The 26,791-nt window shown below is 42.4% G+C and overlaps 1 protein-coding gene across 1 annotated transcript in view; it reads left to right on the forward strand.

The window, feature by feature from the left end:
• Positions 1 to 26,791, forward strand: part of NYAP2 (neuronal tyrosine-phosphorylated phosphoinositide-3-kinase adaptor 2) — a 311,899-nt gene that overhangs the window by 171,764 nt on the left and 113,344 nt on the right. Inside the window, exon 4 of the mRNA XM_060193685.1 lies at positions 23,188 to 24,333. Coding sequence (XP_060049668.1) covers positions 23,188 to 24,333 — 1,146 coding nt within the window. The remainder of the gene's footprint in view (positions 1 to 23,187; positions 24,334 to 26,791) is intronic.

A 26,791-nucleotide genomic window follows, 5' to 3' on the forward strand; every position in this document is an offset into this window, starting at 1 on the left:
ATATGTTCCCATGTATCCATAAATTACGGCAAAATATATATCTGAAAGCAAAAATACACAATAGTCTGTAGTGAGTCAGTATCAAGTTCATAATGAAATAGTGTCTATTTAGACTTAGATACCCTCATCACCTACTTTCTACTACAGTTCTTTCACTCACTCCAAAGCTAACTTATCAAAGCAAGGACTGTAAAAGCTGAATAAGGGCAAGAGACTGGCATACTTTAATGATGACTCTTTAGTCACTATCAGGCTACTCCATCAGCTGGGTCCCTATTCAGGGATTCCTGAGATTTCCAAACAGACAGGATGGGCCTAGACTTCAAATAAATACCTCTCTCTCTTGTTACAGGTCATTCCTATCAGGAACAACACAATAGACACCTTTGTGGGCCCCCATAGGACCTTGCCTTCAACCTGGATCAACAATGGTAGAGAATGTTCCATCCTCCAAAGGGAGGCTGGACAATACACTCTATGCTATACCTGAGGAAGATGGCTCCTGATATTGGGGCAGTTTGGAACATTCCTACTTATGACCACAGAATGTGAGCTCAGATCTACAGGGATTCAGAAGTCACATAGGCTCCTAAGCTAAACATGGGCCCCAGATCACATCAAATTGATGGGGTTTACAGTCAACAATATGTATACACCTTTCCCATATTTTGGAGCTACTCTCTTCCATGATCCAGCTTCTGGTCCTTCTCCTAGCCATGACATCATCTCCCCAGGCAATAATTAGGATCCACCTGCATATAAGATTTCAGGCTCAGGCAAAATAAAATAAAATAAAATAAACACACACACATACATACACACACACACACACACACACACACACACACACACACACACACACACAAGTATAGCCACAGGCCCTTTGGAATATAACTAAAATATGCCTACTAGCTATCTACAAAATGGAGGACCCTCCAACTCTTCATCTGCACTATTCCAGCCTTTAGGTCCATGATTGGTCAACAATTTGTTTGGCTTTGTATGTTAACTATATTTTCAACCACCAGGTTCCAAATGCTAGCAAAATATCAACCAGACTTCCCTGGACAGACAATCCCACCAATGTGTCCTGGAGCTCCACTTCCCCAAAGCCCTTCCCCACTAAGGAGAGAGAGAGGCAGGCTGGGAGTATGGCTTCACGTGTCAACGGCCATGTTCAGTGGGGAAGCAATTACAGAAGCCAGACCTTCTACTTTCTGCATCCCACAATGACCTTTGGTCCATACGCCCAGAGAGTTAAAGAATAGGAAAGCTATCAGGGAAGGGGATGGGATACAGAGTTCTGGTGGTGGGAATTGTGTGGAGTTGTACCCCTCTTATTCTATGGTTTAGTCAATGTTTCCTTTTTATAAACAAAAAAACTAAATTAAAAAAGAAAGAAAGAAAGAAAGAAAGAAAGAAAGAGACACCTGCAGCATCATTGTTCCTAAAACTTCCCCCAAACCCAGTTCCTTGCACATAGTAACATGTAAGCTCTACCGGATGCATCACCACTCAGCGCCTGAAGTCTAACTTTTAGATGAAATTTCCAAACTGATGCTGAGTGAGATGTATAGGGCAGTCGATAACCTGGGCATTGGAGAAGCCTGGCCAAGAATAATCTAAAATGTCCTTAGTTCTTCTTACATCTTAAATTCAGATTCCATGCCAGTCTGATGATGATATAAGGGGAAAAACAGTCCAAATTTAAAGTTAAAATGAAATGATGACCTCTCAAGATGTCACCGACATTTGGGCCGGGCTGTGGTACACTTAGTAGAGTGTACATGTCACAATACACAAGGAGCCAGGTTCAAGACTTTGGTCCCCACTTGCAAAAGGAATCTTAATGTGTGCTCAGTGATTCAGCTGTCTTTCTTTCTGCTTTTCAATTACCTCCTTCTTTCTCAATTTCTGTCTGTCTCAATCCAAAAATAAATAATGCATAAAAGACTAGATTCACTGCATGGATGCTTGCTCTACTAATGGTTTGGTTTTAAAGAACCATCTGACTTCTGAGTCAAAAAAGATTTCCATCCCTACTAGGATGTGGTTTCCAGTTGTCCACCATGAGCCTGTCTGCCCCAACCTGTTTCTGAAATTACTGAGGGTTTAAAATAGTAAGGTAAAGAACAAAGAAAAAGGAAAAAAAAAATTGGTCTCTGCTCTCTCAGTGTTCCACGATACTCCATTGTGTTGTGTGTAAATGACTCTGAAGAACCCAGAGTGTAGGAAGACTAGTGTCACCACCCCAACCTACCATAAAACTATTTTATTCTTTGTAATTTAGAGAAAGGTAAATGTAACTGACACTAAAAGCCAGCATAGAGAGGAACTGTCCTTTATCAGGGCAAAGTAAAAAATGTGCACGGCAAAGAAAATTCTTTTTTTTTCCAATGTACATTCTGAGAGTGGAAGATATGTACAGAAGGAATTATAAGATGCATGCCATTACCCAGAGGTGAATTCCCTAAGTGTAGAAAGGCTCCATATTTATTACAGGCATAGGACAATTATTTTGGATCTCCTAGAGATACCCTAGAGGTAGTCTCACAGTTTGGGAATATACTCTCTGTCTTTAAAATTGAGTCACATTTTTTTCATAACTGAAAACCACAGTGCAAAAACTCCATACTATTTTGTAAAAATTAAGGTATATTTGGAATAAAAGAAGATTTTAATACAAGAAAGGGGTGAAGCTACTAAGTATTCACAAGTGCCCTGTGGAGGCTGGGATTTTCATGTTTCCTTTTCTCTTCTATTTGAATTTTAATTACATTTCAGAATTAAAACTCACCCAAAGAAAAATCACCTTTTTTTTTACATTTTATTTAATCTAATAAGAAATTGAATAGGTGCCAACACTGAAATGACAATGCCTAGAAAATGCTGGGACCTATATACTTTTAAAGGAAATAATACATCTTTCAAAATTAATTCACTTTTATTATGTGGCTAGATAAGATATCAACCTAATAAAGAAAGAAGCTGAGATATTGATCTCAGAGTTCAATGAACATGAAATGTATATCTATTTAAGCAATCATTCATCTAACAATTTCCCAGAATTAGAAGGACCTCAGGCACTGGCACCATTAAATGTAATAGCTCTGTACTAAAATGACATGAAGTATGTGTGAAAATACATGCTCTAATTACATGTCTTTCAACATGGAGACAATTTTCTTGACTATTAGAAATAATTGTAAATGATGTTAGATGCCATATGGGCGTGTCTATAACAGGGTAGTATGATAAATACCTCAGGTACAGAGTTTCTGTAAGTTCATATAATATAGTATAAACATTATAGTTAAGGGGGCTGGGTGGTGGTGCACCTGGTTGAACGCACATGTTACAATGCGCAAGGACCCAGGTTCCAGCCCCCAGTCCCCACCTGCAGGGGGAAAGCTTTGCGAGTGGTGAAGCAGGGCTGCAGGTGTCTCTCTGTTTCTCCTCCTCTCTATCACCCCCTTCCCTTTTCGGGGTATCTCTCTCTCTCTCTGGCGGGGTGGTCTCCAGGGGAAAGGTAAGGGACTGGTTCTTTCTCGCTCACGACAGGGGTGACAGGAAGTAAAAGACACCAGGGGACTCTTAGCGTGCCTAGAATCTGAATCCTCGAATCCCAGAATCCGAGTCCATTTATTAGCAAAGTGGACATGAGTTAAATAGAAAAGCAATGGAGGTAATTATTGTTGAAATATGACAGAAATTACAGGTTTCTTAACAGTCAGCATGCCCCTAAGGTAGGGGGCTGGTATGACAGGAATTGATGAAATACAAGACAGTTATTCTCCATGACACAAGCAACTTAATTATCCAAAGGTATTTGAGAGAAGCATAGGGGTTAAACCCGTAGGGTGAGACAGAGAGAAGATGGATATCAAAAGGCCATATAGTTTGGAATTTCTCTTGTCTGGGGTCTGAGGTGTGTGATGAAGTGAGCGATAAGGTGTGTTCTTCTGTGATCAGAAGGCGACTTTGAATAAGTGAATCTGCGGCCATGTGGCCTGCAGTTAACGGAGGGAAGTACTGGGGTATCTATGGGCCTGAGAGTCAAGAAGGAAAGAACCAAGTCTGAGTTTCCCCCCTTTTGCTCACCTCGGTTGAGAGACTTACCAAGAGGCTATCTTCTCAGACCTCCATCCAAAGATGGGGATGGTTCTCCCTAAGCTCTATCAGGCTTACACATGTTCCCAACATTCCCTCTTGACTTCGGGCTGTCTCTATCCAATAAATAAATAAAGATAATAAAAATAGTTAATAATAGTTGAGTGCACAGAAGCCTTAAAATGTGATTTATGAGTGAAATCATCTTGTATTTGCCTTTCACTTCTCTGTTTCCTTTAGAATAATCACTTCCATTTCTATTCATATAGTCCCTAATGATACAATATCATCTTTTCATATGACAAAGTATATAGAGGGTGATATTAAATTGCAAAGAACATATGAGATGCTTATGTATATATTTCATAATTTCATCATTTAGTGATCTGTAGGCAGACATAATAAATAAAACTTGCCAAATATATATAACTATAGATATAGCTATAGGAATAACAATCAGGGGGTGTCGAGTGGTAGTGCAGCAGTTAAACACAAGATTAAGCACAAGGACCCGCATTAAGGATCCCCCCGGCTCCCCACCTGCAGGGCAGTTACTTCCCAGGCAGTGAAGCAGGTCTGCAGGTGTCCATCTTTCTCTCCCCCTCTCTGTCTTCCTCTCCTCTCTCCATTTCTCTCTGTCCTATCCAACAACGATGACAACAATAATAACTACAACAATAAAACAACAAGGGCAACAAAAGGGAATAAACCTTAAGAAAATTAAAGAAAGAAATAACAATCAACCTATATCTGTGATCTTGGGAGAATGAATGCAGTTTCCAGTGGAGGGAATATGGAACAGAGAACTCTGGTGCTGGGAAAGGTATGGAATTATACTCCTGCTATCTCATAACTTTGTAAATCAATACTAAATCACTAATAAAAATGAAAAATAAAAGTAAAAGAAAACTTGCCTCCTCCCCCCAAAAAGGGTCTCTGAGACTTTGTGAAACTGAGGTAATTGTGGAGTGTTGGACATAGGACTTTGGTGGTGGTTATAGTCTGAAGCACATTCATATATAACTGTGAAACCCCTATGACACCCCTGAAAACCAATTTTTAAGCACTAATGATAAAAACTTATTTTTTAAAAAAAAATCAGAATTTGCTTTCCAGAAGTTATACAACCACTAAATTGAGTTGGAATTTAGGTTTACCTGAGTTATAAAAAAGGATATTGGTAGTTGTTGTTTAAAGAAAATTCATATGAAGATATTTGTGAAACAATACCTCATAGACAGTATGGCAACTAGAATCAGATAACCTATGTTCAAAGTAAGTTTCTTCCAGTTTAGCAGGTAAATTAATTTCTCTATGACTCAACTTCAATGCCTATAAGATGAGGCTTATAATGGTATCTACTGCCTAGGGATGTTTGGGAAATTAAGTGAAATAATCTCCCAAAATTACATGACCTAATACCAATAATGCACTTAAAATATGGCAACTATCATTATTACAATCATTATTACTGTTCTGTTTTATTTAGAGAGGATGTTAGCACACATTCACACATTTCAGTGGAATTAAAGGAAATATTTGATGGTTCTACAATTCCATGCTGTTTCCTCTGTCATCTCAACTACTTAAAAAGATCACAAACATTTCTTTCTTTATATCTCAACCAGGACAGATTTACAAAAGATAATCCCCAGTAGACTCTCTCTGTAGAACTGCAGGGAATCTGCTTCTATGGAGTTTGTTGTTTCAGGGTCTGGGAAAATCTTCCTATCCTTAATTGGATCTTTCTCTCATGTAACTTTCCCTTAAGGATTTATCTCCCTGAGTTGAACCCAGATTAGCTGAGTTTTTGTGGGCAATCAGCATCATGCATCTTGCAGGGCTCCTTGGTTTTTATTTTTTTATTTCTTTCTGTTGCCATATTTATCTTCCTTCCTAACTTAGGAAATGAACATACTTGGTAACTTCCTTTGACTACAGGCAGAGAGGGTGTGAGTGATAGCTGTGGAGAGCTTGTGAAACTTTGAAATATTAGTCACCCAAACCAATAACTTTGTAGATGCTTTTATCTATGCCAATTAATCACTTCCTGGTCAATAAATTGATAATAGGAAGCCAAGGTAGGGGTGAAATATACATATTTTTAAACCTGGGGATATCCAAGTTGTCCAGTCGCAACTTGTAGCTTTTTTCTCTCTCTTACTTCCCCTCTTCCTCTCCATTCCTCTCCCCACATCCTTCCTCCTGCTCTTGCTCTGCTTCTTCTTCTTCTTCTTGTTCCTTTTCTTCTTCTTCTTCTTCTTCTTCTTTACTTGACAAAGATTATTTTCTTCTACAAAGCTACGATTTATTTACTATTAAGTATTAGTATGAGCAGAGTGCTGACCTTGACTATATGAGTTCCCAAATTATATTCCCAGAAGCCTTATGATATAGCAGTGCTCTAATCTCATACAAACAAATAAATAAGTAAAACGTAAAGAAAGAATAGACACTAAGGCCAGGGAGACAGTTCAGCCTATTAGAGCACCCACTAGCATGCTTGAGGTCACAAAAGCCACAAAGATTCAATACCTGGGACTGATTAATGCCTCGGGTCTCTTTCTGACTCTTTCTCTCCTTTTTCCTTCTTTATTTTCTCACTCTAAGAGAAATATTTAGATGCCAGTCAGTAGCACACCTGGTTAAGCACACACATTACAGTGCATAAGGAACTGAAACCTGGGTCAAGCCCTCCATCCCCGAGTCTTTCCCTCTCTAGTTCCATCTCCCCCTCTCAGATTTTCTCTGTCTCTAGTCAATAATAAGTAAATTTTTTTTTTTCTTGGGCCAGGTGGTAGTGCACCTGCTTAAGCACTCACATTACGGTGCACAAGGACCCAGATTCAAGGCCCTGGTCTCCCCACCAGCAAGGAGAAGGCTCCAGGAGTGGTGAAGCAAGTCTGTAGGTATCTGTCTGTCTCTCTCCCTCTTTGTCTCCCTCTCCGCTTTCAATTTCTTTCTGTCTCTATCCAACAATAAATAAATAAATAGATTTATTACTCCTAAAAATTCTAAGTAGATAAATTCATTAGAGAAAAAAAAAGCAATGAGAATAGAAGATATCTGAAGTAACATATAAGAAATGGAATTGACAAGTTTAAATCATCATAGTATATCGTCTATTGATAATGTACTTATCAATTATTTAAAAACTACTATCAATATCTACTGATAACTGTTTATCAATGACCTTGATTCTAACTTCCAAAAACTTGCTACTTTTATAAATGAGAAATTGATAACCAAATACAAAATAAGAAATGAAGAAGGTGGACAGAGGAGGTAGCATAATCATTATGCAAGAGAGTTCCATGCCTGAGGCATCAAAGGTCCCATTTTTAATCCACATCACACAAAGCCAGAGCTGAGCAGTGCTCTGGTAGATCCCAAACTGAAGAGAGAGAGAGAGAGAGAGAGAGAGAGAGAGAGAGAGAGAGAAAGAGAGAGAGAGAGAGAGGGACTGGGAGAAGTGGTGACTTTTGAGTTGGGCCTTAAGAAATGGCAAAGTTTTGTTTAAGTAAGGCAGTGGAGAAACATAGAGTAATATCTGAGAGATGAAAAGGGTGGAGATGGTTTGCTTTGGTCAAAGTGGAAGTTATGTGAAGAACAAGGGGCAGAGAATAGAGATTATGTTTAGTTATAATGGGAGGTTTAACTGCTATTATAAAATTAAACAAATCTCACCATGGTGTTCCCCTCTATCTCCTCCTCCTCTCTTGATTTCTGTCTGTCTCCACCAAATAAATAAATGCCAAGAATTTTTTAAGAATCTATGGATCATTATGTAAGTATTTACCAAGAATATGTGATGTTCTGATCACTTTACAAAGGTAAATGACTGAGAGGGAATCCAGAGAAATATCTTGTGTGATAAGGACTGACTGGATAGTCATGAAATACTTCTCCAAAAAATGTCACTTTTATATAAGGACATCAGTGCCACAAGGAAGTTAATTCATGTACGGTTCAGAGATGCCATACAAAACCTGGAGCTGGTCAGTGGTTCAAGCAGATTGTTTTCAGGTCTAATGCAGTGGGCAGAGATTTCCATATGTAAGTAGACTCAATTCTGAATACAGCATGGGCAAATAGGAACTTATCGTCCAAGAACAGAGTAGGAGACAGTGGGTGGGAAGCCATTATGAAGAAACATCAGAAATGAGGGCTTCTGCTAAACTGAGCTAAGAGGATTCCAGCTTAGATAGACCAAGGTGATCAGATATCACCTGTTAGAATAGTAGAGGCTGAAGAACCCAAGTTACTGAGGGTGACTAGATCTCTAAGTTAGAGTTTTTCTGGCAAAATGACTCTCTCTTTATAGCTGGACCTAGAGTAATTAGGAACCTGACTAAACTCTGACCTTCCTAATGGGCATATTACCTCCAACGTCTTTCTCTACTCTTTCCTGTGTGAAGAAGAAAATAGTGGGTAGGAATGGCCGGGAAGTCAAGGCCATAACACAGCTCAAAACGAATGAACTAGATGAAAAAGGTATTCCATGACAAGAGCAAGAGGAGGCTGGTAAAAAAAAAAAATGCTTTTTTTCTGAGAGGAAAATATCAAACTAGACATTTGTGCTCAATATTGTGAACAGAAGGCTGTGTCTCACTGAGGTCGTTTGCACACTGTCTAGACAGATGTGCATGCAGCATTGTCATTTGCCCTGTTTGGAGTTGACCTTCCATCTATAAGCTCAGAAAATCCATTCTGACAAATAACTGGAGTGACCAAAATGTTTTAGAACCAAACTCAGAAAGTACGGGTACACCATACATTGCAGTCTATCCAGGCTGCTATGATAGAAAACTATATAGATTGGATTCATTTATGTACAACAGAAATTTATTTTTCACTGTTCTGGTACTGAAAGTTAATATCAGACTATTAGCATGGTCTAGGCAGAGAGTGCTTTTCCAGATTGCAAATGGCTGCCCCATGGTCAGTCTCAATTGGTGGATGGGGTAGGGAGCTCTCTGGAATTACTTTTTTAACAATTTTTTTTGGATTATCTGTATTTATTTATTGGATAGCAACAGCCAGAAATCAAGAGGGAAGGGAGTGATAGAGAGAGAGAGAGAGAGACAGAGAGATACCTGCAGCACTGCTTCACCACTTGCAAAGCTTTCCCCCTGCAGGTGGGAACTGGGGTTCTAGAACCTGGATCCCTGCACGTTGTAACATATGTGCTCAACCAGGTGCACCACTGCCCAGCCCCTGGAGTTACTTTTAAATGAAGCTTTTTGTTTTGTTGTGTTTTTCTACCAGAGCACTGTACCCTTATTGTTTATGGTGGTGTTTGAACCTAGGACTTCAGGTATAACCTTTGGCATAACCATCATGCCATCCCCCACCACCAGCACTCCAAAGTTACTTTTTAAAGAGTCTTAATCCCAATCCTGAAAGGTCTATTCTCATAATCTAGCAACCTCCCAAAGTATCAGCCTTTTAACACTATTGCATTGGGTGTCAGTTCCAACATGGGTATTTAGAAAGGGACTAGGAGATACACACATTTAAGACTACAGCGGAGTACGAAACCAGTATTCAGCCTCGCTTGTTTCTAATAAGATACATACTCTTACAAACTTGAAGATCAACATTACTAAACACACAAAGTCGTAATTGAAGTGGCCTCAGCTCTAGTAACCTGCTAGGTGTATCCTCATAACAGGACTGTCATAGGTGACCAGGTCCCATGGATACTCTTTGTAGATTGTCAGTGATTTTTCTTCTGTAAGTCTCTCCTTTCTTATTCTGACTAGAAAGTTTCCTTGTGGGTGTTCTTCCTTTATATAAGTGAGTATCTCCACTCCTATTTCAATCTAATCTTTTTGAACAGAAATTCTGTAAACTTTTTCATATCTCTTCTCTGAGTCAATCTATGGTGATTTTGATAGTATTCAGAAGGGAATCTTCCTTCCTTCCTTTCTCATTTCTAGCAGGATGCTTTCTGTTACCTCAGGGTGCATTCTGTACCCTGATTCAATGAAAATAACAATAGAATCATCTATGAGATATCCACAGAAACAGGAAATTAATTTTGTGTTTTTCAGTTACTTCTTTTGCTTTGCAATAAACCAACCCCAAAAGTTTTGCCTTAGATCAGCAGTACTTTATTATTTATTGTCCTGTGAGTTGGCTTGTCTACTTCACATCAGCCTGGGTCATTCTTTAAGCTCAATTGGAAGTTAGGATGACTATGAAGGTCCAATAAGACTTTCCTCACAAATCTGGGCTTTCTCTCTCTTCCACAGACCTGTTTGAGTTTTCTAGCATGTTGGTTGGTCTTGAAAGTCTTAAAAGACAATTGGCTTTCAAGAAAGAGGAATTGAAAACTGCCAGTTGAATTCATGACTCAAAATATCACTTTTGGCATATTCTATGGATGAAGGTGAGTCCTGATTGAAAGAAAGGGAGATTCTTATCTATTAATAAAATACATACAATTGTATATATTGGATTGAGGGAAGCTATCTTTGAAATCTAAAACAATTTGCCTTCTAGACTCAATATATCCAATGGGAAAAATATCCTCACTCTCTTCCCTGGTGTTCCGTTGCATTATATAAGCTTACTCTGGGATTTGACGATCTAACTCATCCACCTATCAGGTGTCTCTTAAAGTTACAATCCTCAGCTCTAGTGCCTTTTTCAATTAAAAAATACAATTTATGGATCCTTCCAAGATAGCCTGGTGGACCAAGAGCAGGAAAACAGCAGTGTGTAGCCAAATGGAGGCGAGCAGGGATATAGTTCAACCTATCAAGCCATCAACTTGTGTGACTGAGGTCTCAGGGGGTACAGGTTTCATCTCTGGTACCAACTTATGCTAGAGATGAGTAGTAATCTATTTCTCCTTCTCCTTCTCTCTCTCCCTCTCTCTCTCCCCCTCTCTCCCCCCCTATCTCCCCCTCTATCTCTCAATATATATAGATTAGAAAGCAGCATATAAGCTCCAGATGGTGGCATGTGTTATCTTATTCAAAGACCTGAGTTCAAACTCCTGTACGGGGGAAGCTTCAGGAGTGGTGGAACGGTGCTGCCGGTGTCTCTCTTTCTCTCAACCTATACCCTCTTTCCTTCTCAATTACTCAATTAAAATGTTAAAGTATGGGTTTTTAAATTAGATAGAGAGTAATTGACTTTTGACCTGAGGCCACTTTTCATTTTGAAAATGTTTTTGCTGTTCCAACTAGGTGTCTTGGTAAGTCCTGTGTTGGACACATTGGAAAATTTGCAAACCCTTTTGGGGAATTTCCAGGTCCCTTCTTGTGTTAGGAAAAATTTAACCAAACATGAGAATGACCAGTTAGCACAAAAGCCATTAGCATGTTAAGGATGTTTGCTAGGATAGCAAAGGGTATATTTATTTAGTAGAGTAACTTAAATGCAAGCACATAGATTTTTAAAGACTTTAAAGGGCTGAGAAGAGAAAAATGCATTATAAAACTCACCCAACCTCACAGGATGTGGAGAGGAGCTGGGTCCCAGCTGTTTACCACATCAAGAAGCCAAAGGAGAGCCAGGGTGAGTCAAGGCTTCTGTTTTTCTTACTCTGCCATTCCTTATCTTTACTTTTATTTCCTTTATTTATTTATTTTTATAAGGTTAATGGTTAGAGGACAGTGGTTGGCACATGGACACAGCTTTTCATCTCACTAAGATAGGTATCTGCAAAGCACTCACTCTCAAATTAGTTCTGTCATCCTGATACAGAATGGAGGGTTTTGTTTATTTTTTGTTTTATGGTCCTTCTTTTGTCCCACCCTCCCCCTTTACTTATGATTGGGTAGATTATTGAATTTCCTTTGTTATTGGATCATTTCAGATAGGCAACGGCCTAGGGGGCTGTAGTTTCCAAGCTGCCAGCATGAATCTATCTGCTTTTCACTTTTTTATACAAATTCAAGGCAAAGTACATCTTTGCCTGCTTATTATCTAAGAAAAGGACTTATTTTCATTATTAGTTTTCAAACTAAATTCTTCCTACTTTAGTCCCTCTTGGAACACCTTATTATATGTTGTCAGAAACCAGGCCAACTAACATTTTTTTTAAAATCAAAATTTTATTTATTTATTTGTTACTTATTTATTTTGGATAAAGACAGAGAGAAATTCAGAGAGAAGGGGTGAAGAGGAGAGAACCCTCAGCACTTTTTCAGTGCTTGTGAAGCTCCCCACCCCACCTCTGTATGAGGAGCCTGGGACTTGAACATCCCAGTCTCCCCAAACTGTAATGTGATCACTCTACCAGATGTATCACCACCTTGACCAAGAACTAATTTTGTCTTTTCTATCTTTATTTATTTATTGGATAGTGGCAGCCAAAAATTGAGAGGGAAGGATGAGATAGAGAAGAGAGACACACAGAAAGAGACACCTGCAACCATGCTTCACCACTCACGAAGCTTTCCCCCTGCAGGTGGTGACCAGGGGCTCGAACCTGGGTCCTTGCACACTGTAACATGTGCACACAACCAGGTGTGCCACCTCCTGGCTCCAGGAACTAACATTTTCATATTCTCCATGAACTCTCCTTTAATCAGATCCACAAATACAGCGAACATATTTTATATTTTCTCTCTTTAAAAGAAATGTTTTAGGGGAAGAGGTTGTGGTATACTCAGTTGAATGTTCACATTACCAAGTGCAAGGGTCGACTTCAAGCCCCAGGTCCTCACCTGTGGGACAAAGCTTCAGGAGTGATGAAGCAGTGCTACAGATGTTTTTCTCTCCATCTCTATCTCTCCCCTACCCTTCTCAGTTTCTGTTTGCCCTAGAAATAAAAAATAGATTTGTCATGCAGGTAGGCACTGAACCCAAGAAGTTATTTTCTGTTGGGAAAAAAAAAAAAGTCTTATTAGAGGGATAATGATCATGTGTTGTATGCTTTACATTGGGTTCTAGTTCTCCCCCGCCAAGAGAATTGGATCAGTCCTGTTAATTTCGCGGCCCGCTTGGCCCCGCCCCGAGGAACCCCGCCAGAGTTCCAGGGTTCCTGAGTGCCAGAGTTTCAGAGTTACAGAGTAAGAGAGAGTTTCACAGTTGAAGAGTTTCAGAGTTCCGGAGTTGAAGAGTTCCTGAGTTCCAGAGAGAGAGAGTGAGAGAGTTAGACAGTTGGAGAGTTCGAGAGTTGGAGGGTTCCTGAGTTGCAGAGTAAGAGAGAGTGCTTGTGCTGCCGCAAAGAGACAGCAGAGTTCTGTTTGGTCATTAGTTTGGGTTAGTTTATGAATCGTTGTTCCTGAATAAAGAAATACAGCTTCCCTGCCCAGCCGTTGTCTCCGCTTCTCTGTTACCCGCCCGTGAAGCTAGCCCGGCCAGCTGGAGCCTACGAAATTTTAACAACAATCATGAGGTTGCTGTCCATGGTTACAGCTCATTATTCTGAAATAGGTGTCTGTACACCTGTCTCACCAGCAACCTATGTCCTTCTCCAGTGTTACCACACTGGGACTGCAGTGCCTACTCAAGTCTCTCCTGCTCCTCTACCTCCCAAGTTCTTGGCCTAACTGCAACACCATGGCAGGTCCAGTGTTTTGCCATTCTTCTTATTTTTCTGGCCCCTACTAGTAATTCTATCACTATCTTTTCACCTTCTCAGGAGTCTCCTTGCTAGTATCAGATCTACCACTACCTTCCAAACTCAATAGATTTGTGTTATGGTAGTATACGAAATGTGTTGAACAAAGTACTCCCAACTTTAGAACATAAAAGTGATCATCACATTAGTTTGTGATTCTCTGGTTGGGAATTTCAACAGGACAGAGTAGAAATGACTTGTTTCTGATATGAACTATCTACTGTCTCACCTCAAATGACTCAAAAGGGCACAGGACAGCTTTCCTGGAGTTGTAGAGTTAGGGATTCATTTTCCTCATCCAATGAGATGCCTTTTCTCCATGGCAAACCTGGGCTTCCTTACAATATGGTGGCCTCAGATTTTTTTTTTCATGGTGTCTTTTCTGTTGGAAAAGTTGATAGTTAATATCTCCAAGGGGAGAAGAAATAGCATGCTTCTATACGGAGATAAAAAAAAAAACATGGAGGGGGTGGTTGCTGTTATGAGATTGCCTAAGAATTCATCATCGTAATCTATAATACCATATATAAAATAATATGTACTTATGTTGCCAGGGATTTGGACACTGAAAACCTACTTCAGTTTATGCTTATATATCTGAAAAGAATTTCAACATGCAAACCCTGTCAGTGTTAAGATCACAACTATATTAAGTAGATATAGGAGAACTAAGAGAAGAGAAAGTTTAAGAATAAAGGAAAGCAAACCTATACCCAGAAAGGCTGGGAACACAAGTCAGGGGCAGAAGGGAACTCTGTCCTGATGTCTGGAGACACTGCATTTTTTCTCCTGATACTCATTTATTCATGCATATGAGAGTAAGTTGTCAGGGCACCACTTGGGGACATGCAGTGCCGGGCTAAAACTAGGAGCCTCAGACATACAAGTGTGAAGTTCTACCAGCTGAGTCATGTCGCTAGCCACAGCCTTCTCATTTTCATGGGGTTCCCTCTGCTTCCTCTCTTCCCCTTGTTTTGTGAGCAACTGGTTCCAGTACATGCAGGCTGAGTTTCCTGTGATTCTTTGATTCATTTTATAATCTTATCAGGTTTTAGTGGGTTTTTTTTAAAGATGCATTTATTTAGTTTGGATATACTGAAAGATAAAGGAGAGACAGAGAGGGAGAGAGACGCCTGCAGCATAAATTCACTGCTTGTGAATCTTCCCCCTTGCAGATGGTATCTGGGGACTTGAACCCTGGTCCTCGCACACTGTAATCTGGGTGCTTATCTAGGTACACCTGATTCCATTTAGATAACACTGAGGAGTCATCTCTTTGCTTATAATAGGCTGTCTCCCAGGTGACCTTTATATCAGCTCCACTGTTACAGCATCGTCCCCTCTGTCTGGGGTTGCACTTATGCACAGAATATTGAACACAAATACTATTTCAAGTATAACATTTAGCCTTAGCCCAGGAACTTTACCCATATTTCTAATCTATTACAAATCTTTTTTCAATAATTTACAAACTCCATTTTTTATTTTATAACTAATGCATCAAAATGAGTAATTTGCAAAGGAATGATTTAAAGTTTATTATCTATAGGACAACCATGAATCTAAATAAAAAATGTATTTTGAAATAAATTGTTCAAAGTTGAGCAAGTCAACCAGAACTAAGAAGAGAGTAGAGTCATGTCTTCTAGCTTAAGCTAAGACTTTTTGAGTCTCAGAGAACTTTCAGATTACACAGTTTTGATTTGATGTAGTTCTCTGTTTTCATGTGCCATATGCAGGACAGTAACACAATTTCTACAGTTTGTAAATCTGGTCCTTTTTATACTTGAACACTTCTTTTCTCCAGGGTTATTACTGGGGCTCCGTGCCTGCACTACGAATCCACTGCACTTGGAGGCCATTTTTCCCATTGTTGTTGTTGTTATCATTATTGTTGTTATAGCTGTTGTTGTTGTTGGATAGAACAGAGAGAAACAGAGAGGAGAGGAAGACAGAGAGAGGTATTCAGAGAATGATAGACAGCTGCAGACCTGCTTCACCACTTGTGAAATGACATTCCTACAGGGTGGGAGCCAGGGTCTCAAACCATGATCCATATGCCGGTCCTTGCACTTTGCACCATGTGCACTTAACCCTGTGCGCTACCGCCCCCCCCCCCCCATTTTACTTTATTTCATTTTATTTTGCCTCCAATGTTACTGCTGGGGCTCGTTGTTTGCACTAAGAATCCACCGCTCCTGGAGGCCATTTTTCCTATTGTTGCCCTTTTTGTTGTTGTCGTTGTAATTGTTACCATTGCTGTTGCTGTTGTTGGATAGGACAGAAAGACATCGAGAGAAGAGAGGATACAGAGAGGGGGAAAGAAAGACAGACACCTGCAGACCTGCTTCACTGCCTCTGAAACGACCACCCTGCTGGTGGGGAGCTGAGGGCTCAAACCAGAATCCATATGCTTTGTGCCTTGTGTGCTTAACCCTTTGCGCTACCACCTGCAACTTTAGCACACCAAACATGTCTGAAATCTGGATCCCTTTACAAACTCTTTAATTTAAAAAGAAAGAAAAGAAGGAAGGAAGGAAGGAAGGAAGGAAGGAAGGAAGGAAGGAAGGAAGGAAGGAAGAACAATTTTGTAGAATTCTTGTGGGGCTCAAGGCTGTGAAAATAAAAATATCCCTGACTCCCCTGGAATTGTGAGTTGTGAAAAGCAAGTTATTGTGAGCAGGGTTCTACTGAAAGTGGGAAATGTGTCTCTCACCTTCTGGTCTCAGTCAGTCCCAGTATCACACAGCGTGGACATTATTTCTCTTCACTGCACTCTCATTTCCTAGTTTGCATTACCTATTGAAACAGATGTTACCAGAGCCACAAAAGTATGGTGCCATCAGTACAACATGGGCTGAAGCCTTAGAAACTAATACTTTGGGAGTCGGGCTGTAGCACAGCGGGTTAAGCGCAGGTGGCGCAAAGCACAAGGACCGGCATAAGGATCCCGGTTCGAACCCCGGCTCCCCACCTGCAGGGGAGTCGCTTCACAGGCGGTGAAGCAGGTCTGCAGGTGTCTATCTTTCTCTCCTCCTCTCTGTCTTCCCCTCCTCTCTCCATTTCTCTCTGTCCTATCCAACAATGACAACAACAATAATAACTACAATAATAAAACAACAAGGGCAACAAAAGGGAATAAATAAATAAAAATAAATATAAAAAAAAGAATATTAAAAAAAAAGAAACTAATACTTTAGGTCACATTCCTAATAGTGAACTTCCTAATGGTCACCATTTTTATTTAACTGTTTTCCTAAGGTATAAAACATTGAATTTCCATGATAAAAGGTTTTAAGTAGTTTACAAGGAACTTAGATGTCTTCCTTAGTGATATGTTGATGTTGGGTGGAACCCTTCAAATTTGAAGGTCCTGTGATTACTGACCTGGGTTGTCTCTATTTGCACTTCTTAGTTGTAGAACACATACAGATACTAAATCATGGCCTTGCATCCCCCTCTTATTTTAATAAGGAAAAATCATTTAGAAGGATAGGTTGACAAGGGACATGGCAAATTTCCAAAATTAACTGTGAAAGACAGATCATCTGGGCATGACTGAAAGCCATGCATAACCTATGTGCGCAGATACCTCATTTCAAAAATGTCATTTTCTGCTTATTCAATGTTACTGTCATACTATTTTAAGCATAAAAATGTGTGTTTTGGAGCTGAACAGAAATTATTGCTTCTATTTTCAGACTTATTAGGAATAACTTAAAATTCATTCAAGAGCTATAAAAATCACCTTTTTATGGATGAATTTGGTTAAATGTAAAATTTGCCTTGAGATTTTCATTGTTTCTTTATTAGAACATTTCAGTTGCTATGTATATGAGATCAAGACCTATTTTAAGTACCTTCTAATGAAATACTTTCTTAAACATGATATTTTAATTTTTAATATCCCAGAATGAGGTTAAGCTAGAATTAATCACAGGACAATATCACGTACATTTCCGACTGTGCCTTATATGGGCAAATGCTTTCAAGTGCATATATGGCCGTAGAAACACAGTTTCTTTTCTTCATGAGTTATTTACTGAAAATAAATAGGTGAAACAGGTGATATATGGCAAATTTAATAGTCCATGATAAAATATACTATTTCCAAACTCTTCTGATTTTCCAGAAAGAACCATGAGATTACAAGGGATTTATAAAATGAGAGGCAGATGTTTCCTGGAAAAAAAATAGTTTCCCACTATTGAGGGGATGGATTTGCTTATTCATCCCAATCAACTGTAATTTTCTTAACATTGTCATCTCTACATAACCCTCTAGAGTATCATTTTCAAGTCTTGATAAATACAAAGAAATAGAACCAGACAACACAATGTTTTTACAGTATCTGGTTCTGCCTGTCTCAGATTTTTCCTCACAACACAAGGAAAGGAAGAGGGGAGAAGATTGCTCAGATAATGGAGAATCCACTAGGAAAGACTGACAAGAGCGCATGTAGAACAGAGAGAAACAAACGGGACCAGTGAGCAACAGCAAACAAACAAAAAGCTGAAAATGGGTTGACGGCAGCAATAGCCATCAATTCTACCACTGGAGAGTGAGAATTAATTATAGATTCTAGACGATTATTCATTTCTCTAGACTCTTCATCTCATGCTGGGGGAAAGTACACACCCTGGGGCCACTGGGAGCTCACCTGATGAGAGTGTCTGCAGTACTCTTGAGGCTTCACGTCTGCAGGTGGGTACTGGTCTTCACTTTGTACCCACTTCACTTAGTACCCACCTGCAGGCGTGAAGCCTCAAGAGCAGTGGTCTTCCTTATGATTATGCAGACTACCATATGAGCTCCCACTGACCCCAGGGCCCGTACTTTCTCCCATCATGAGTTGAAGAGTCTAGATAAATCAATAATGCTCTAGAATAGTTAAGTGGTTCTAATTCTCCAGTGTCAGAATTAATGTGTAGTGCAGCTGCATAATTATTTTAAGTATTTTCTCTTTCTTTTAAAAACTAATCTTTTTTAAATTTTAAAAATGTATGTACTCGTGGGGAAAAAAAGGAGGAGAGACTGATGTCACTCTGGTACTGGGTGCTGCCAGGGATTAAACTGGAGATCTCATGCTTGAGAGTCCATTGCTCTATCTACTGCACTATTTCCTGGGCCACAGTTTTCTCTCTCTCTGTATCTCTCTCTCTCCCCCCCCCTCCCCTCTTTCTCTCTCGCTTGCCTCCCAGATTATCACTGAAGCTTGGTGCCAACACTACAAAGCCACTGCTCTTTGCAGCCATTTTTCATTTTTTATTGGATAGCACAGAATTAAATTGAGAGATGGAGGGAGAGAGAAAGAGAGACAGACCAAACTGCAGACCTGCTTCACTGCTTGCAAAGTGACTCCCCTGCAGGTGGGAGCTGGGGGTGGGGGGCTTGAACCTGGATCCTTGCGCATACAGGTCCTTGCACTTCATACTATATGCTCTTAACCCGGCGTGCCACCACTCCTCTCCCCTTTCTCTCTTTAATATGTTTTAGAAGACTTGCAGGGTCATGAGCCAGCCATACTAGTGACAAACAAAACAAAAGAAAAGCCAAAACAAATTAAGATTGAACATGTTTCCTAGGTTGAGCTTTAGAGCCTTTTCCTTTTTCCTTCTAGGCTAAAAATCATTATAAAAATATCAGTTATTCTTCTCATAATTTTGCACTCATAAGCTCTACTATCAACTTACATGATATGTTATCACCTACCACAAGCAACCACATTCTACCACATTGCATAACGAGAATCACTGTAATCCTGTATCAACACAAAGAGAGCTAATTCTTCTTCTAGTGTTTGCCCTTCTTCCGTAGCCAGTCAACAGCGTCAGGTTGAGCCTGATGTAAAGTTTCGAGACCTCCTTTGAATCTGGAGAGGTGGCAGTCGTTGGCTATGTGGGTCATAGTCTGTCTGGAGCCGCAGGGGCAGTTCGGGTCGTCTCTGGCTCCCCAGCGATGGAACATAGCGGCGCACCGGCCATGGCCTGTTTGATAGCGATTGAGGAGGGCCCAATCATAACGTGCTAGGTCAAAGCCGGGTTGACGCTTGCAGGGGTCTGTGATGAGGTGTTTGTTCTTTACCTCAGCTGACTACCAGCTCTGTTTCCAAGAGTCTGGAACAGAGAAGTTCAGTGTAGGCGTAGGGGACCAGATTGGGTGACGAGACGTCAAGCTTTGGACAGGGTGGGCGAAGATATCCACGTATATTGGCAGGTCCGGTCGAGCGTAGACGTGAGAAATGAACTTAGATGATGCCGTATCCCGACAAATATCTGGCGGGGCGATGTTGCTAAGAACCGGCAGCCATGGAACCGGGGTGGAACGGATGGTTCCAGAAATTATCCTCATGGAGGAATATAATTTGGAATCGACCAAGTGGACATGGGGGCTACGGAACCATACTGGGAGAGCTAATGATATAATAGAAATACTCTACTATCTTTTCTGCATGCTAAAGAATTGGTTCCCTGGGAGTCGGGCGGTAGCGCAGCGGGTTAAGTACACGCGACGCAAAGCACAAGGACAGGCCTCAGGAATCTGGTTCGAGCCCCTAGCTCCCCACCTGCAGGGGAGTCGCTTCACAAGTGGTGAAGCAGGTCTGCAGGTGTCTTTCTTGCTCTCCCCCTCCTCTCTCCATTTCTTTCTCTGCTATACAACAACAACGACTCTCCCATCCAACAACAATAACTACAACAATAAAACAGCAAGTGCTGGTCTAGCTTTGCGGGCGGGAGACAGACAACCAGGGACTCATGGCTGAGCTGGGAAGCAGTATCTCGTTTATTAACCAGATCCATCGCCTTTTATGCATCTCTTCACTGGAAGTGGCAAGGGAAAGGAAATGACTAGGAGAGGGGGCGGAGCAAAAAAAGAGCAGGAACAGAACATAGAAAGCTTCCATCTAACCAGTGGGGATTAAACCAATACCCTGCAGGCAGGGCAGAACCCAGGTAAAACAGTGATTATGTAAATAGACCACATCATAAGTAATACAAGCAAACCTAATGTGATGATCAAAACAGAAGGTCGTATAAGCAGAATTTAGAAGCATATACAACAAGCAAGGGCAACAAAAGGGAATAAATAAATAATAAAAAAAAGAACTGGTTCCCTGATAAACTTGTTTCCATCCTACTGTGCGATGTCAGAAGTTTATGTTCCATTAAAAAGGGGGGATGCTTCTAGCAGACTAGTAAGGGAAGAGTCAGAGATGCACTGGCACAAAAATCTGTTGTGGACTTGTACAAGCAGTTCTCCCACTTCCTTACACAACATTCTTGTAGTCACCCTCCTTTAAAACGCCAGAGGGCTCTGATGTGTCAGTGGTACCTATTTAATAAACTCCTCCCAAAGCAGCGTTTGGGATATCGTAAGCGATCTGTGAGCAAAAAAACAGACAAATACACCATAATCAACAATACCTGGAGATTTGGAGATTAACTTGTCTTGCCTCATAAGATTTTCACATCAATTTTCCCCTGAAGTATGAGACCCAGCTGTATAGAAGCGATTTCTCTGAAGCAAGGAAGAGATTAAGTCTAGCAGGCTGGGACAGTTTTATTCTAAATGAAAGCAAGATGGGATTCTGTATAATCGCCACATCATTAAAAGGGTTCAGTCCCCTTCGCACATTGATCACTAAATGTGAGAACAGAAACTTATTTTTTTCTTCAGTTTATTAATTTTTGAACATTGTTTTTTAATTAAATTTGCTATTGTTTGTATCCATATATTTCAACTGATCTTTTCTACTTATAATTTTTTTTATTTTTTTTCCTTTTTAAAAAATATTCCGTTTTGCTGCCCTTGTTGTTTTATTGTTGTAGTTATTATTATTCTTGTCATTGTTGGATAGGACAGAGAAAAATAGAGGAGGAGAAGACAGAGAGAAGAGAAAGACAGACATCTGCAGACCTGCTTCACAGCTTGTGAAGCGACTCTCCTGCAGGTGGGGAGCCGGGGTTCGAACCGGGATCCTTATGCCGGTCCTTGCACTTTGCGCCAAGTGCGCTTAACCCGCTGCGCTACCACCCGACTCCCATATTTTTTTAAATTTTATTTTACTTTATTTTAATGAGGGAGAGGAAGAAATAAAGGGGTGGGACGAGGAGAAGACACAACTAGCAGAGAACTGCTCTGTTCTGGCTAATGGAGGTGCTGAGGATTGAACCTGAGACTTGAGAGTCTCAGGCACCAGAGTCTTTTGTGTAACCATTATGCTCTCTCTCCAGCTCTCTACATAGACATTTTATTTTATTTTTTAAAAAATATTGATTTATTCCCTTTTGTTGCCTTTTGTTTTATTCTGTAGTTATTGTTGTTGGATAGGACAAAGAGAAGTGGAGAGAGGAGGGGGAGACAAAGATAGACACCTGCAAACCTGCTTCACTGCCTGTGAAATTAGTCCTCTGCAGGCGGGGAGCTGGGGGCTGGGACCTGGATCCTTGCACAGGTCTTTGCGCTTTGCGCCACATGCACTTAACCCGCTGTGCTACTGCCCGACCCCCTACATAGACATTTTAAACCTGAATGACTAGCAGCTCTTGGCTCAGAGTCTAAGCCCAGAACTAGAAATAAAACCTACTTAAACCTACTTACCTTTTGTTCAAACGTTCAGAGTGTTGAACCCAATATGAACCTTTTATTTTCTTTTGAGTTCTCTTCCTCTCCTAGCATTTTTGTTTTGATTTCATTTTGGATAGAGGCAGAGATAAATTAAGAGGGGGAGTGAGAGCGATATCTGCAAAAGTCAGACACCTACAAGACTGCTTCACCACTTCTGAAGCTTCCCCCCTGCAGGTGGGAAACCAGGGGCTCAAACCTGTATCTTTATGCACTGTAATGTGTGTGCTTAAGCAGGTGCGCCATCACCCAACCCCAACTTTCTTTTTAAAATTGTTATTATTAGGGACCAGGGTGGTGACGCACCTGGTTGAGCGCATGTATTACAATGCTCAAGGACCTGGGTTCGAGGCCCCGGTCCCCACCTGCAGAGGGAAAGCTTTACAAGTGGTGAAGCAGGGCTGCAGATGTCTCTCTCCTTCTCCATCACCCTCCTCCCTCTTGATTTCTACCTATCTCTATCCAATAAATAAAGATAATAATAAATTTAAAAAAAGAAAAATTGTTATTTAATTTTTTTTGAAAGATTCATGATTTACAGTCAACAGCAAATACAGGTGTTGGTACATGTGGAAAATTCCTCACTTTTCTGCAAAACACCCCTAGCCTAGGCCTTCCTCCTCCACCACCAGGCGTGACCACGGTGCACCTACAATCCGCCCCCTCCCACCCAGAAGCATTTAGTTGGCTGCAATACACCCATCCCAGTCCAAGGCTTACTTTGCGTTTCCCCATCGCCGCTCTTTGATTTCTCGACCCCTTGTCTGTTGAGTGAGATCATGCCATCGTCTTCCTTCAGTGCACTGACCTATTTCCCTCCCTCCTTCTCCTGTCTGTCTGTCTGTCTGTCTGTCTCTGCCTTCTTTCAGCGCCAGCCAAGCCCAGACCCCACAGCGAGGAGTACTCCAAGAAGATCCCTCCCCCCAAACCCAAACGGAACCCCAACACGCAGCTCAGCACGTCCTTCGACGAGACCTTCATCAAGAAGCACGTGGCCAGGCGGACCTCGCTGCCCCGGGACTCGTCGCTGTCGCAGATGCAGACGGGGGGCAGCCCGGCGGGGGCGGCGGCGGAGGAGGAAGAGGAGCAGGAGGAGGAGCCGGTGTACATCGAGATGGTGGGCAACCTCCTCCGCGACTTCCGCAGGGACGACGACGACCAGGGCGAGGCGGTGTACGAGGAGATGAAGTACCCGCTCTTCGACGACGCGGGCCCCGACGCGCCCCGAGGGGACCCGGGCCAGCAGCACCCCGGCTGCTCCCCGCAGGGCGCGACGCCCACGGGGCCCGAGCCGGACGCGCAGCGGTGCCCCGGCGCCCCCGGCACGGCGCCCCCCAAGGGGCAGCTGTGCGACATCCCGCCGCCCTTCCCCAACCTGCTGTCGCACCGGCCGCCGCTGCTCGTGTTCCCCCCGGCGCCCGTGCAGTGCTCCCCCAACTCCGACGAGTCCCCGCTCACCCCCCTGGAGGTCGCCAAGCTCCCCGTGCTGGACAACGCGTCCTACATGAAGCCGCCCGCCTCCTCCGGGCCGTCCCCGTCGGCGTCGCTGCCCGCCGCCGGACACCCCAAAATGGACAAGGAGCCCCCCCCGGGCGGGGCGCTGCTGTCGTCGTCGCCGCCCCCGCCGCCCGCCACGCTGTCCCGAACGCAGTCGCCCCACGGGTACCCCAAGAGCCACTCGGCCTCGCCGTCGCCCGTGAGCATGGGCCGGGCGCTGACGCCGCTCAGCCTCAAGAGGCCGCCGCCCTACGACGCGCTGCACGCGGCCGGCCTGGCCCGGGGACCCGCGGCGCCCGCGCCCACCAGGCCGGTGTCCCAGGACGCGGGGAGGATGGTGAGCGCCGCCGTGGGCGCGTACGGAGGAGGAGGAGGAGGAGGCGCGGCGCCCCCTGCAGGCGGCTCCCGCTCGCGCACCCCCACCAGCCCCCTGGAGGAGCTCACCAGCCTGTTCACCTCGGGGCGCAGCCTGCTGAGGAAGTCCTCCAGCGGCCGCAGGTGCAAGGAGCCCGCGGAGAGTAAGTGCTCCCTACCTGCCCCCCCCCGAGGGGGAGGGGTTCAGACAGACAGACAGACACACAGACACAGATAGAGAGAACCAGGGAGAGAGAAAGAGAGAGAGCGAGCGAGAGGGAGGCAGAGAAATAAAGGAGAGGAAGAGAGATAGAAAGGGAGGAGAGGGAGTCGGGCTGTAGCGCAGCGGGTTAAGCGCAGGTGGCGCAAAGCACAAGGACCGGCATAAGGAGCCCGGTTCGAACCCCGGCTCCCCACCTGCAGGGGAGTCGCTTCACAGGCGGTGAAGCAGGTCTGCAGGTGTCTGTCTTTCTCTCCTCCTCTCTGTCTTCCCCTCCTCTCTCCATTTCTCTCTGTCCTATCCAACAACGACAACAACAATAATAACTACAACAGTAAAACAACAAGGGCAACAAAAGGGAATAAATAAATAAAATAAAAAAGTAGTATCTTTTTAAAAAAAGAAAGGGAGGAGAAAAGAGAAAGGGGGAGAGAGAGAAAGGAAGGCAAAGAAAGAGAAGGAAAAGAAGTAGGGAGAAGGGCGGTAGCGCAGCGGGTTAAGCGCACGTGGCATAAATTTAAATCCCGGTTGGAGCCCCCGGCTCCCCACCTGCAGGGGAGTCGCTTCACAGGCGGTGGAGCAGGTCTGCAGGTGTCTGTCTTTCTCTCCCCTCCTCTCTGTGTCTTCCCCTCCTCTCTCCGTTTCTCTCTGTCCTATCCAACAACGACGACATCAAAAACAACAATAATAATAACCACAACAACAATAAAACAAGGGCAAATTAAAAAGGAAAATTAGCCTCCAGGAGTAGTGGGTTCGTGGTGCAGGCACTCAGCCCCAGCAATATCCCTGGAGGCAAAAAAAGAAGTAGGGAGAAAAAGAGGAAGAGAGAAATGGGGGGGGGGGGTGAGATAGGAAGAGAGCTACAAAGATAAAGTGAGGGGGGAGAGGAAGAGAGAAGGAAGGAAGGAAGGAAGGAAGGAAGGAAGGAAGGAAGGAAGGGGAAAGAATTACTCAACTATTAAGAAAGACGAAGTTGCCTTCTTCACCTCAACTTGGATGGAGCTTGAAGCGATCATGTGAAATGAGATTAAGTCAGAAAGAAAGAATATCAGATGATTTCACTCATGGGTAGAAATAAGATCAGAAAGGGAAGCACAAAGTAGAACTTGGACTGGGTTTGATATATTGCACAGAAATAAAGGCCTTTGGCAGATTGGTTTCAGGTCCTGGTGCATGATGGTGGAGGAGGATCTATGCTGGGGGGGGGGTGGGAGTATTTTGCAGGAAATTGCAAAATTTCACACATGCATCAGCAAACTGTATTTAAACTATTTATTCTCACGTGGTTGTGGCTAGGAACATTCCAGGCTGTACTAATTTCAAAACCCATATTCCTCCAGTGGTAGAGTATGTTGCCCATCCTCTCTTCGGGAAATGGAACAGTTCCTACCATTGCTGGCAGCAGCGTTTCCACAAGGCTATCGGCTTGCCTGCCTGCTTGTCCCTATCATTGTTGAACCACACTGAGGGCAAGGTCCTATAGGGGCCCACAAAGGGCTCTGTTATGATGATCCTGATGGAGATGACCATGGAGACAGCCATCTGTTAGAGGTCTAGTCCCATCATGTCTGTGTGGGAACCCCAGGACGCCCTGACTTAGGGCTCCAGATGATGGGGTGGCTTGATAGTGACCAAAGAGCCATCATTAAAGTATGCCAGTCTCTTGTCCTTAGCCAGTTTTTGTAGCCCTTTACTTTGTCTGACAAGGTTAGCTTTGGTGTGATTGAGGGAATGAAATAGGAAGTAGATGAGAGGGTGTCTAGGTCTAAGTGGAAACTATTTGATTAGGTACTTTATGGTGTCTTTTATAGGTCTTTCTGCTTGCTTGCTGCATTCACTGACTCACTGAAAACTATTGTTCACTTTTGCTTTAACATATATATATATATTTTCCCCTAACTTATGTATACATGCATGCATATACCCTATCTCATGGGCCCTGGTCTATATCTAGGTTGTGAGGCTTTATTAGAAAGTGCACCACCCATAATGGAATTATGGAGTCCTATGAGCTAGGAAAGGTTAAAATGTAATCCTTAGTGCCTACAAAATAGCTCACTTATGTAGTGTGCTGTTTTGCCATGTACATTTCCCAGGAAGATTTGGTGCTGCTGGGTGTTCCTCTCTTTCTACCTCTTTTGTCACTGTCTCTCTATTTGAACAATAACAAAAATGTCATCCTAGACTGAAGTTCCCACAAGAAATCTAACAATAAATAAATAAATAAATAAATAAACCTTTACATTGACTCTGGAAATTCTGATAACAATCAAAGAACCACTGTAGGTCATTGTGGCATTTTTAATTAATTACCTATTTATTTCCAAGCTGGGGATTCATCCATGTGAACTTTTAATGCTCTAGATTGATTTTCCCCCCATTGGGGGCAAGGGGAAATG

The sequence above is a fragment of the Erinaceus europaeus genome, chromosome 7 (assembly GCF_950295315.1).
Source record: "Erinaceus europaeus chromosome 7, mEriEur2.1, whole genome shotgun sequence".
NCBI lineage: Eukaryota > Metazoa > Chordata > Mammalia > Eulipotyphla > Erinaceidae > Erinaceus > Erinaceus europaeus.